A 13202-nucleotide genomic window follows, 5' to 3' on the forward strand; every position below is an offset into this window, starting at 1 on the left:
CAGCGAGATCATTTTTATTTTCAATACAATTATATATTTAATGGACTTAATTGAATCTTGAAATCTCAGTTTCACATAAAATACTTTTTTTTTTATTGATTTTAACACATTTCATCAAAAATATTCACTCACATGGCAATTGAAATCCTAAATCTGGTTTGTCAGCAAAAACATGCTTACAAAAATAAATTGCAAACAGTATTTTAGGAAAACATGATCTGATTGGAAGGTCAAACATTGTCTCTCAACAAATACATTACTGGCCTGTCATTGTCTGAGTAGTGTTATGGTCAGACATTCAGAGGGGTCAGACAAAGTGAATGTGGCGACTTTATGGTAACTCGTCAGCTAATGATGGTGGGAACCAAAAAAAAAACACGCCATTTCTCATTTCCACAAGGAAGCTCATTGCTTCCTTTCAAAGTAAAGTAACCAAACTGCAGAGGCTGGTACACCAGCCAGAATACATGTGCGTACACACACATATACACATGCACATGTATGGCATAGGCATCAAACACACACCAGCCAAAGGGTTTGACTCTGTGCAATGACTAAAGATTAAGAAAATATATTTGTAACAATACAAGCTGTAAGTTAAGGCTTAAGGGGTTAAAATGCTGTAATAGAACTACAATTTTCTTTTTTCTGCCTTATGCATAAAAGTGCTTCAATTCATGAAAAATACATGAGTAAACACATGGCTTAAAATTCCCCTACTGAGGTAAAAGTAACATGATAGATTTTTGGAAAAATCTTGATTGTTAAGCAATGCCCTGTGGTGGAACAGAGGTGAACTTATTATACTGCTTTCCATATTACTAGAAGGAAGAGTTTAATTTCAGAATATATACCTTTATAATGTCTTTTTTAATGTTTGAGGTTCTATATAAATATCTAGGCGTAATAACCCAGTTTTACACATTCCTCACAATGAAGGATAACATGATTGTTGTATTAAAACTTAAATCATACAAAAGGAAGTATCTTTTTTTGTGGTGAGTTGAAACTATCCCTCTTAATACTGCAATAAACTGTACCATATACAGTATACTGTATATAATTGTGTATCACTTCTATGGAAGAATAAGGGAACTTAGGCCATGAGTGAAATTAACAAAAAGGGAAATGAAAGTAGTTGTGATCGAAATAAAGCAATTATAAAGGTTTGTTTAAAAATGTTCACACGCTCTCTTTCCTCACACTTACATTGTGATTTTGTAAGTGCTGCGTTCAAATGTCCTCGTAATATTTTTTCCTGAGCCAAAACCACTTTGTCTGTTACAAGCTGAGGAAGAACTTGTGACTGAGGGAAGAAGGGTGTCTCACAGTGTGAACTCTGTGGTCAGTACCAGGCTCAGGGGGACGGTCGCTGCCCCGTCTCATCAGCGGCCTCTGAGTCTCCGATGATCTCCCAGCTGGAGGCGGAGTTGCTGATGTGGGTGGGGCTGCGGCCGCTGCCCGACCGCGTCAGGAAGCCAAAGCTGCAACAGACAGAATAGAAAAGACGGGCTTGAGGTCAGATCTGCAGTCAGGGATTACAGCTAAACATAGTCCCGGATTGACGAGGATGTTAGGGCAGCTACAGTGTCAGCAGAAAGAGAGAGAGATAAATATATATATATATATATATATATGTATGTATATATATATATATATGTATATATATATATATATATATATGTATATATATGTATATATATATATATATATATATATATATATATAATACATATATATATATATATATACATATATATATATATAAATACATATATATATATATATATATATATATATAATAGGGCTTTCGAATGATTAATTTTTTTTAATCACGATTAATCGCTGAATTTCCATAGTTAATCGCGATTAATCACGTTTTATCACATGATTAAAATTCTATTATTTTGCATTTCAGAACTGTTTTTAAGTACATATTAACAATGGAAAGCAATTATTACCGGTGTATCTTGATTGGGAATCAAATGAATGCAAAGAAAGTTACTTTATGCACTTGACTTTAAGATTTGTATTAGTTTATTATTTATTTACTGTAAACAAAAGAAGAAAAAAGAAAAAAAAGAAGGGTACTAAACAACAGTCAGGAACTTGTTTATTGTTAAGGCCATGGTCAAAATTAAAGATTTAATAATATTGTCATAACTATAACAATAACTTATTTCACCAGTAAATTGCTGTTGAACGACAAAAACAACCACCAGATGGGAAACTGGTATTTTTACAATTACTGTGAATGCACCATGAGGCTACCTGTTTTAAGTGAACGCACCGTCTGTGTTGTTTAATTCCGACAACGGCAGCTGCTGCGCTGCAGAGCAGACTGTTACGTCCCGGTGTTGGAATCCTCTACAGTGAAATCAAGTCACACTTTACACTGTTTAACGTTAGCTGTCAGCATTTTAACCGTGTTTAATCCAGCTGCTAGCTAAAAGTAGGCTAACGTTACCTGCTGTCAGGCGTAGTGTAAAGTCAGGCACCGACATTTTCGTTCTCATTTGGTCTCGTTACTACTGTTTATGTCAGCACGTTTCGGTACCCAACCCTACTTACCAGAGTCAATATAGTGTGCAGTAACTTCTAAATAATTTTGATTATTCACTGACGTCCAGTGATCACCGGTTGAGACAGCGTTTGCACTTTGCACTTTGGTTTCAATAACATGTCGGCGAGCAGCACTCTCCAAAATAGTGCTTTGCCTGAGCCCACTAGCTGAGTCACGTTAACTGTACTATGCTTAGCTCGTAGGTGGTAGCTCAAGCTTGACGTGCTTCGGTGATATTTTAATTCGGCTTTACACAATGTGCATATGGCTTTCGACTTGTCTACGAGCCGTCTGGGAGTTTTGGAAAATAAAAAGCGCCATTCAGAATTGTGTTGCTGCTGCATTTCTCCATCATGCCTGCAGCAGTAGGATGTGTTAGGAGTTAGTATGACAGCTTGATGATAAGTAAAGGTGCGGCAAAGGGTCAAAATAGTAGCGTTATGCTCTGCCCTTAATCACAATGCGATTAACCCGTTAATGCTGACAGCCCTAATATATAATAAACCCCAAAAGCCCCATAACACATCTTGACCCAACTGTATTTTCAGTCCTGGCCAGAGAGGAGTCATCAAACACATTCTTCACTTAATAAGTAATAATCCTGAGCTTTCCTGTCAAGAGAAATATTAGTCAAAATTAGTCTGATCTCTGTGTCGTATGTACACAATACAAAAGTAAAACAAATCTATTGGCCTATTTAATGATGAGCCGTTCTTTGGAAAAATCATTGAAGAGAAGCACAATGTCCCACATACATTAAAGATAACCAAAAAAAGGTATGGTCCAGCATGCCAGACACTGGAACTATGAGAAATACAGACCTCTTAACAGCTACAAACATTGTCGTAAAGGTAAAGAGGGAAACGTAAACAGCTTATGGCCTTTTGCAGACCTCAGTTTACTTCAGTCCTTTTTTCTTTGTTGAATCAACACTGTAAAGCATTGCAAGCAAGGAAATCAACTTATATTTTACCAACCCACCACTACCAAAAACCCCATGTCAGAGAGCTAAACAAATAAGGACATCATCTCTGGCTTTTTGCAGACCAGCACATGGTTCCTAGTCGGTGCAGTGTAGCAGTGTTGGTCGAAGTTGTACTCACAGGTTTCGAATGCGTGACTCAGCTGGTTTGGTAGTACCGTCAACTTCAGTGCCATCTACTTCTGTCTGTCCAAATAGAGAACTCCTCTCCTCCTCGTCACTGGCAAGAAGACAAAAACTGTAAACAATAGGCCCATTATTCCTGGATATCACGATGTGTGTTGAGTGTGTTCAAGAGAGACCTGCTGCTGCATTCGTTTGCTGGAATCCCGAGCATCTTTGCCTTGATTAGCTTTCTCTTTTTTTTGATGGCACAGCGGACAGCTTCTAATAGGAAACCTGGACACCTCTCCTCATTCAGGATCTCCCTGCAGAAACACAATAATTTTCATGTACATGTAACATTGCAGGTAAACTATATCACCCACATACCAACAGTCACTGCATCTGGATTTAAACTGACCTCAATTTGCTGAAATGTGCAACAGGACATGTTCAACTAAAGCTTACTCTCAGAAGGATGGCACACACAGACAGTAGACCCACCTCTGATAGTAGCTGAGCTCCTCCTGCACCAGGAAGAGGTTGGTTTTGAGCTCGTTCCTCTCGAAAATGATGTCCCGCACCTCCTTCTTGGTGAAGCACGGCTGATCAGGGTCCTTCTGGTCAACTGTCCCCTTTTTCTTAGACTCACAAGCTGTTTGACTTGGACTGAGCTGATGGGAGAACAGAGAGACATCTGAGGCCTGTACTACGAAGCAAGATTTGGCGTTAACGAGCTAACTTCAGGTTCAACCCAGGGTTTTATGTACCACGAAGGTGGATTAGTTTTTATCAGGTTCAATCGCCGTGGTAACTCATGCTGAACACCTAACCTGGTCGGGAGCAGGTTAAGTTGGAGATTATAGATCAACCGGTGTTATAACACCGCCTACTGACCAATCAATACTCGATTGATAACGGCGTCACCGTTCTTAGAAGATCAGGCAGAGCTCGGTGCGCAGAGAGAGAGAGGGGGAGAGAGAGAGAGAGAGAGGGGGGGGGAGAGAGAGAGGGGGAGAGAGAGAGGGGAGAGAGAGAGAGAGAGGGGAGAGAGAGAGAGAGAGGGGGGAGAGAGAGGGGGAGAGAGAGGGATGAGCTCATAAAAGTTAAAACATTTAGAGACCGACAACCCCATTAACATTCACTGATGGGTATCTTTATAAAAGATATAGATTTTAAGAGGAGGGAATAAATATAGGCTATTTGTCGGTTTCTTCAGTCGTGTGTTGCCAATACGGTTAGAATTATGTTTTGATATTTTTTTATTTTCTCTCTCGATCGCACTGCCAGGGTTTCAACTGAAATAAAAGGCTAAAGCAACGACAGTTCATGGAAAGCAAAAGTGTAATTATGGTCAGATCTTGTGCCTGATGGGGAAGTGACCAGTGTAGTCTAATGTAGGCTATTATAGTGGGTGTACTGTAGCCTACTGTATATTGGCCAGAATCTGCCTTTTGGGGAGGACATATCATAGCTAGCATAGATAGCATATCATAGTGGGGGGGCTGGGTGTCCTCCCCCAGGGAAGTTTTAAGCATCAACGACTTAATTTCCTGCATTCCGATACACTTTAATGCACCAATTTACGGTAAAAATACCTTTACTCAGCCTATAGATGTTAAGAAAAAAGCATGGATGACAATTTAAAAAATGTATCAAAAATATAATGGAAAGTAGCCTATGTTGTTACATGTTATTGGGCATTTTTAAGTGGGTAGCCTATATTGAAATCCTGGAGCTTACTATCACGTAGACTACACCACTGGAAGTGATATTGATAGGATAAGCGTTGTGATTTACATAAAACACTGTCTTTTTTTTGCCAGCTTTCCTTCCTGCATTTTGCCTGTAAAACCGTGTTTGTGTTCCTCATATTTATATAGAATTATAGTTTGCTCCTCTTGTTTATAAAATGCGGCTCTGGTAGATGTTTGCGATTGGTCGTGGTGCGCAAACACCGCCTCTTTTATGTGTAACGCGTGCGCCGCTGGATTGGGAAACCCTGGGTTGACTGAACTAGTTGTTAACCACCGTCGTGACACAGGTAATGCAGGACCGCGGTTGTTAGGGTTTGTGAAGCCGGGTAACTGAAAGAAATCCAGGGCATGTTAATCTGGATTCGTAGTACAGGCCTCTTGTCATACAGTCTACAAAAATACATCAAACTGCAGTCAACGACAAAGTCTTGAGCTTGTGAAAGCTTGGAAAGACATGCCAGTTTGTTTTGGTTGGAGTAGGTTTGAAAGCAGCTGTCATTTGATCAGTAGTACAAGCTTTCCATTTACTTGAGTCCAGAACATTTTAAAATGAGGGAAACAGCAAAATAAGGTAATTGTCCAGATTAATTTTGCAGCTCAGTGAGTGCTGATTTTTAATACCATAAATAAATGTAAAAGCATCTCTGAATTTGAGAAGCAAACCCTTTACTACACATGAGAAGTAGGCTAAAAAATTTTTAGACATGAAATAAAGTAAATAATGAATGAAGTATATATAAATAAGGGTCGTGCATACAGGTCCGTTGCTGTTGGTTTTGTCCAGCTGAGTTTGGAGGTTTTCTATCTCTTTGCTTTTCTCCTTCAGGTCGGCCTCCATGTCGGCCTTCCTCTCCACGGTGCTCTTCAGCTGGGCCTGCAGCACGTTCTGCTTGTGTCGCAGCTCCGCATTCATCTTCATAAAGCGCTCCAACTGCTCCTGGAGCTGCAGTGCACACACACACACACACACACACACAATAATATATGAACCAGCAGTAAATAGACCTACTAAAAAGGTTTCATATTTACCACCAGGTGTAAATATACTTAAACCCAAAACCAAAAAGCCGGGGCTAAACCAAAAAGACAAACTTTCTGCATCTGAGAATGGGGTGAAAATGTCTCCATGCAATAGATATGGACCAAAGGTCTGGGGGAAGGAGAGGGCAAGGAATGAAACCACACAAGTGTAGCATTCATTTTAAGGATGCAAAAACATTCTAGGCATCCATTTGAGCAAACAGAGAAACTAGTTCAGTTGACCATGAGCCGTTTTTTCAGACCCAAGTCAACTGACAAAGCATTAACACACACACACACACACACACACACACACACACACACACACACACACACACACACACACACACACACACACACACACACACACACACACACACACACACACACACACACACACAAAGTTATGGCTGCTATTTAAATCACGTGGTATACATGACTTATCACACATACAGACACACCCAATCAAGAACACACACACACACACACAATGGCTGTGTGGGGGTGAAAACTCTGCCTAGACTTGTGTGTTAAATGCAGTTAAATCCTGAACCAGTAACTATGTGGATAATCTCTGCACCCTTCCCTCTTTCCCCGAAACACTTTCTGTCTTTCAGTGTGTTTATTGGTGTAATTTACATGACGTAACTTCTCTTTTGATGCTGCATGTGATACATTTAATTATTCATGTACAAATATAAATAGTAATACATGTATAATAAACACTATTGTTTCTATGAGAAATGCAACATGCCTTTAAGGAACCAAACTTTGAAATAAAAATAATAAATAATAAAATAGTGTTTGTGTGTCCAGGTGTCACGCACTCCAGCAAGGATGAGAGCTTTCTCTCTACTTTTCTCTTCAGGCTAGAAACCCAGTGACAGCCAGTTGCCCATTGTTCCATCAATTAAATGATAAAAATGTTTGGAAAATGATTTGAGAGATGCTGTTGCATGAATGTATGCGTACGCTGAGGAATGGTCATACACATTTGTGTTTGTGTCTCCTTACCGCCTCTGCCTCTTTGGAAATGGTGGTTATCTCCTGGACTTTAGCCCTCAGCTCATCTCTCTGCTTGTCCACCACCTCCTTCAGCTTCAGCATCACCTCTCGCTCCTGCCGCTGGACACGGTCTGCACATATAAACACAAACACGAAGGGTCAGGTAAAGGAAACAGTAGCCCTAAACATTCATCCTGTTTGTGAAACCTTTAAAACACTGCTGGCTATGACTCTTGTTATAATACATTTAGAGTAACAATCATTAAGCGATGACAAAATTCAGGTATAGAATAGGTTGTGTTATATTGTTGGATTATATACTTAATAGATGGCTAATAACTTTACTGATCTGTAGGGTCGAATAATCTATCATGTAACAAACTAATCATGGGAAATGCAGAAAGTAGAGTGATGACTGCATAAGAGTAGTTAAAAAATACAAAAAAAGCTGGATACTTTCATCCTATGAAAAAATAGGACCATCTTAATGTGTTTTCCACAGACCTAAAGGTTCAGTTCACCCAAATCACAAAACACATACAGTATCTCTGGCTTACTCCAAGTGTTTTCAGTTTCATGTGTTTTGAGCTATTCATCTCTAAATATATGCCACCATCCCAGCATATAGAGGTAAACAGAATAAAAAAAAATGTTTACCTTTTATTTATCCAGGTAAGTCGATTAAGAACAAATTCTCATTTGCAACGACGACCTGTCACATTCACACAGTTACACATTCATACCTGGAAGCTGCCCAGTACAACCACAGTGTGATCTGCTGGCCACTGAGCAGCTCCACTGGAGCGGTTGGGGTTAATGGCCTTGCTCAAGGGCACCTCGGTGGTGGTAATGAGGGAGGGACAAGCGCTACTCTTTCACTTTCCCCACGCAGATTTTATCCTGTCGGTTGGTCAGCGACCTCCCAGTCCCAAGCTCGCTTCTTTAACCACTAGGCCACCACTGCCACCTTATTTCTAACTTAGCACAGCACTGGAAAAAAAGGTTCAACATCAACTTTTTTCCAGGGCCAGTAAATTAGGATAATCAACAGAACTCACTGGGAACATTTTTTTCACTAAAAAGTAAACAGGTTCACAGTGAGGACTGTGGATTATCTAGAGTAACATAATTAACTTGGACATTGTGTTCGGAAAGAATGACTTTACTGTTGACTTTTTCAGATGTATTTCTTTTCTCCATTCACCTCTCTTGTATCGGAGAGGAGGGAGAAATCATTGACGGAGATATCTCAAAACCTAGGCAAATAAAACCAAAGCTATACAGATACCATTCACGGCAAGATGTTTGTGTTTTGTTTTATGATTTGGTTCAAGTGACCTTTTACAGACATACTGGTGCTGCAGCAAAAAATAAGGTCAGCCTTTTAAACCATGCTGGGGATTTAGGAGGCACAGATTACAACCGTATACTTAGTCCCTTAAAATGTAATTCTTGTTATTAAACTGAAATGATCGACAGCACATTTCACGTCAGCTGAGTAACGTGTTGGAGCCTAACAGCAGTCACATTAATCACATAAAATAGATTATTATCACATTCACCTGCCACATGGCCTCGTCAAATAAACCGGTATTAGGACATTTTGTTTTTCCTGTCAGTACAAGACAAAACAAGAGTCAGCAAGGTGAATCCATCCTCTAGCTCACATTACTGTGGTGAGAGAGAGAAAAAGTAATGATGTATTTTTCTGTTTCAACTATTAAAACTAAATTAATGAAGTAGTGTCAAATGTAAATTATTTGCACCAACAAATAATTATTCAGCCAGTTAGCATTACATTTATTTTTCCTATTTTACAAAATATTGACTTATTTACCAAGTGAAAATATGATAAAATGTTCTTTAAAGGAAAAACATTATAATTAAAGATGGAGCCGATACCAGTATCGGTATCGGCTCCAATACTGCCTAAAACGCTGGTATCGGTATAGGGAAGTACTGGAGTTGTTTTGGATACCACGTAATAAAGCCCTAAAGAAAATCTACGTTAAAGTAGTTTATTTATGTTCTTTTTCCGTTATAACTGACTGTCAAACTGGATAATAAAAGAAAGTTCTGTGGCATTCATTCTTTGTGTTTGTTCATGTTTCACAAAGAGTTTAACCTGAGCCAGACAGGCAACAAAGATAGAAATCATATCACATCCATACAGGGATAGTAGTATACAGTTGTTAAAACATAATAAAATATATGACACACTGGTATCGGATTGGTACTCGGTATATATATATATATATATATATATATATATATATATATAAAATTCTATATTTTTATGTTAATTTCTTTGTTTTTTATCTGTGCAATGTTATTATTTTTACAGGGTAAACACAGCCCTCTTCTGAGTCATATCCTACCAGAGACAACTGCTGCTGCTTCACCCCACAAAATAACTGCACTATTAACATTGCAACGACCAGTTTGACAGTTTTCAGCCTCAGCACATACGACGCATGTTAACCCGCTGCTTTGAATATGCAGTCATTGAAGCATTTTCATGAAAAGAACTTTTGCATTCTTGGACTGGAGTATTCAAATCTAATTCATAAGCAATGAGGTACAAAGCATGCTAGACTGTTTTTGTGATATGCACATGTGTTCATTTTATATTACCTAAAACTTATAACCTATACGTAGCGCAGAACAGGGAAAGGTTGCTTTTGGAATTAAGTACTTTGGAGCTGATTTGGGAAGTCACAAACTATACATTTTACTTTTTAAATCTTTGGACCTACCTTCCTGTGCATGGCTGCCCTTCAGCCTGCTCTGCAGCTCCTCCCTGTCCTCCTGGAGCTGCTGTATGTGTGCCTGCAGCTCCTCACACCTCTTCCTCCACTGCTGCTCCTTCTGCTGCAGCTCCTGCTTGAGAGGATGGGAGACTGACTGTAAAACCATAGCAAGATCTGATGTAATTGCCCTTTGCCCTCTGCAAAATAGGTTGTGTCCAAGCAGGTGTGTCATTTTGTTAGTTTTGTGAAGTTATTACAGATGTCTTGTTAAACAGCACAGAACACATAAATGTGTTAAGACTTTATTAGTATGATCAAAGTATTTAAAAACAAATAATTGCTTTTTCTTTACAAAACCATTTTTAAAGATTGGTTGTCCCACAGTTTCACAACAATTAAGTTACTTGGCTTGTTATTAAACCATAACACTTATGGTACAATCTTTCCTTTGGCTGTACAGTAACAGGTACTTCTGTCACAGCAGCATTTATTTTAATATCCCATATGTAGTAGTTATATAGTAATAGCTTACGTTTTTGTGAATGGTTTAAAGTTTGATTGGTGTCTGTGGGTGAAAGTATGAAGTAGGAGATAGATTTTGAAGTAGAAGAGGAGTTGAAGCCTGGTCTCATTGACTTTAATTGTAAAAAAAAAAAAATGGCAGGACAAATGTTGAAGTCCCATCATGTGCTTAAAAAGCTGAACATTTTGATATTTTTTGTAGCTGAACATATGCAGAAGTTAGAGGCGACCAAAGAAAGCTGAAGAATCGGATAACAATACTGTGAATGCTGCTGAATCAGCATTCACGCAATGACTTGTATGCAACATGACCAGAGATGGAGAATGGGGAGTATGTTTGTTTACATTGCAGAATAACGTTTTACATAGGCTATGTGGAACATACAGATGACTGGATTAACCTGCTTGGGGCCATCGAGCAAAATTGAGCTGCTGAGGCCCTTTTAACCCCTGATATCATACTTTAGAGTGGATATTCCTATTTAAAGTTTCTGTTAACTGAATATCCACAAACTATAGGCCTACTACCCAGTTGCCCACTTTGTCTTGTTGGTAGTCCAAAATACAACATGCTAAAATAGTTAATGTTATAATACACTAACTCGTTAACTATTGTTTTTCATCATCATGAATAATTGTTGTACATCTACATTAATTTAAACATGAGTAGTCTGCATTAACTTTGACAAATAACACCAAGTAGCTACTGCTAAAATGCAACATGGTCATCTCGCATTGCCAGACCTGCCGCCCTCCACAGCGCTGCAAGGGAGGGTCTGGCTAGTCCAGACAGCATTCCGTGATGGGAGAAAAACACGGTGCTGCTGCAAAACAGCCTCGGGAAGGAAGCGGAACGTAGTGGATATAGAACAGCAACACGGTATAAAAACAAATGTAAACGTAAACATTGTTAAATCCCAACTGTAATCCCAACGTTCAATTACAACACCGAATTTAGCCTGTAGCCCGCGGTCGCCTTGTCGGATTCCAATTAGTAGCTACTACTCTAGACAATAATTGACAACTGACACTAATTCAGTACTCAGTTAACTGAAATGACAGCCACCGTGAGAAATAGCAAGGTAGTAGCTAGTACAGTTTATATTAAGGCAACGTCAGGGCCCAAACAATCAAACATATACACTCCATACAAGCCTTCTGTAACTTTAATGTTGACGCTAGCTAGCTACATTTGGGAGGCGTCGGCCATGTAACGTATCTACAGTATATGGCTCCTCTGGCCTGCCCGTCAACTATTCGACGTTTGTTCGACATAGAACACAACCGTAACGTTAAAGTAAAGCAGTGTTACACAGTTGTAACGTTGAAATAACACGCACACAGTGGGTGGAAATAATGGTGTTTATAACGTTAGGTTGTTGACGAAATGCTGGGAGGATTAGCTAAAAGCTCCCATGTCTCTCACCTGTATCTCATTTTTATCGTTGCCCTCGTCGCTTTCTTTCCCAGCGCGTTTCTTCTGCTGTTGGAGCTGTATCGTCTCGAAGGTCTTGAGCAGTTCCTCTTCCTTCAGTTTGTGAGCGTGGTTCCTCGATGCGAAGCTCTCCAGCAGCTCCAACACTTTCACTATCTTTGGCACCAGACCCACGACGCTCTCTTTGCCACAGCCATCGATAAGTTTCTCCACCTCGGTGCCGATCAGTTTGGCTATTTCATACACATCATCCACAGTCAGCGCTGAGAAGGTCCTGTGAAAACAGCCCTCTGTGTTTCTGGTCTCCGAGTGTGCTTCATGTGCCTCCATGTCTGAGTCCGAACAGCTCACTTCACATGCTCTTTATCTGCTATCGAAACCGACAGTGGCTCGTCAGCGCGACATGACAGCCAGTCGTAAAATAAAAGTGATTATAAATGTGAAAGCGACGAACAAGTACAGATGTCAAGTTTAAAGTGCGCACATTGTTAATGTTGAGAGCCCACGCAACCGACACGCCTAAACTTAATTTGCTCCTCTTCCAACAACACGTCATGAATTTTCAATGTTTCAATTTAACGTGTCAAGTACAGTCAAGTCAAAAATACAAGAACATAGAGTACTCCGCAGCGCAAGTGAACTATAGCACAAGGCTCGCTAGTCCAGGACAGTAATCCTGCAGGCTACTCGTTGCAGGATCCTCCTACTTTTTTGACCAATGTAATTAGAGTATAAACACACAACTACACGCAGAGACTCGCCTGCCAGGTCGAGCATACTGATGCATGCACCAGAGCGTGAACATTGAATTTCCTCTGTAGATCTGCAGTCAAATGCTGACCTATAACTGTCCCAATAAATGTAAATCACAGAACTATAATGCAAAGTAATGAGGCAGAAAACTACACCCACACACAACTACACCTGACTTAAAGGCAGTAAGGAGACAATCCTTTAATAATAGGCCCTATTTTCAAGTCCATGGTATCCAAATTGCTGAACTGTGCATGAGCAGTTCTCTGAAACCAAACCAAGCCAAGCGCTTTGCTGTAGGCGGTGTTGAGTG

At 39.6% G+C, this 13202-nt stretch overlaps 1 protein-coding gene across 2 annotated transcripts; it reads right to left on the minus strand.

The window, feature by feature from the left end:
• Positions 1-69: 69 nt before the first annotated feature.
• On the minus strand, positions 70-12821 carry LOC120545703 (Rab interacting lysosomal protein). Of its 2 annotated transcripts, none has more exons than XM_039780256.1 (8): positions 12128-12821; positions 10186-10312; positions 7439-7560; positions 6162-6347; positions 4152-4321; positions 3848-3973; positions 3667-3765; positions 70-1484 (listed from the first exon to the last, which is right to left on the minus strand). In XM_039780256.1, exons 1-8 carry the CDS (start codon positions 12464-12466, stop codon positions 1358-1360), a joined length of 1296 nt encoding a protein of 431 aa, XP_039636190.1. In that variant the 5' UTR covers positions 12467-12821; the 3' UTR covers positions 70-1357. The 2 variants fall into 2 exon arrangements, with proteins under 2 accessions (XP_039636190.1, XP_039636197.1); XM_039780263.1 differs by having other exon boundaries at positions 10186-10309; positions 12128-12819.
• Between the last annotated feature and the right edge of the window lie 381 nt (positions 12822-13202).

This window comes from Perca fluviatilis, chromosome 2, assembly GCF_010015445.1.
Source record: "Perca fluviatilis chromosome 2, GENO_Pfluv_1.0, whole genome shotgun sequence".
Taxonomy (NCBI): Eukaryota; Metazoa; Chordata; class Actinopteri; order Perciformes; family Percidae; genus Perca; species Perca fluviatilis.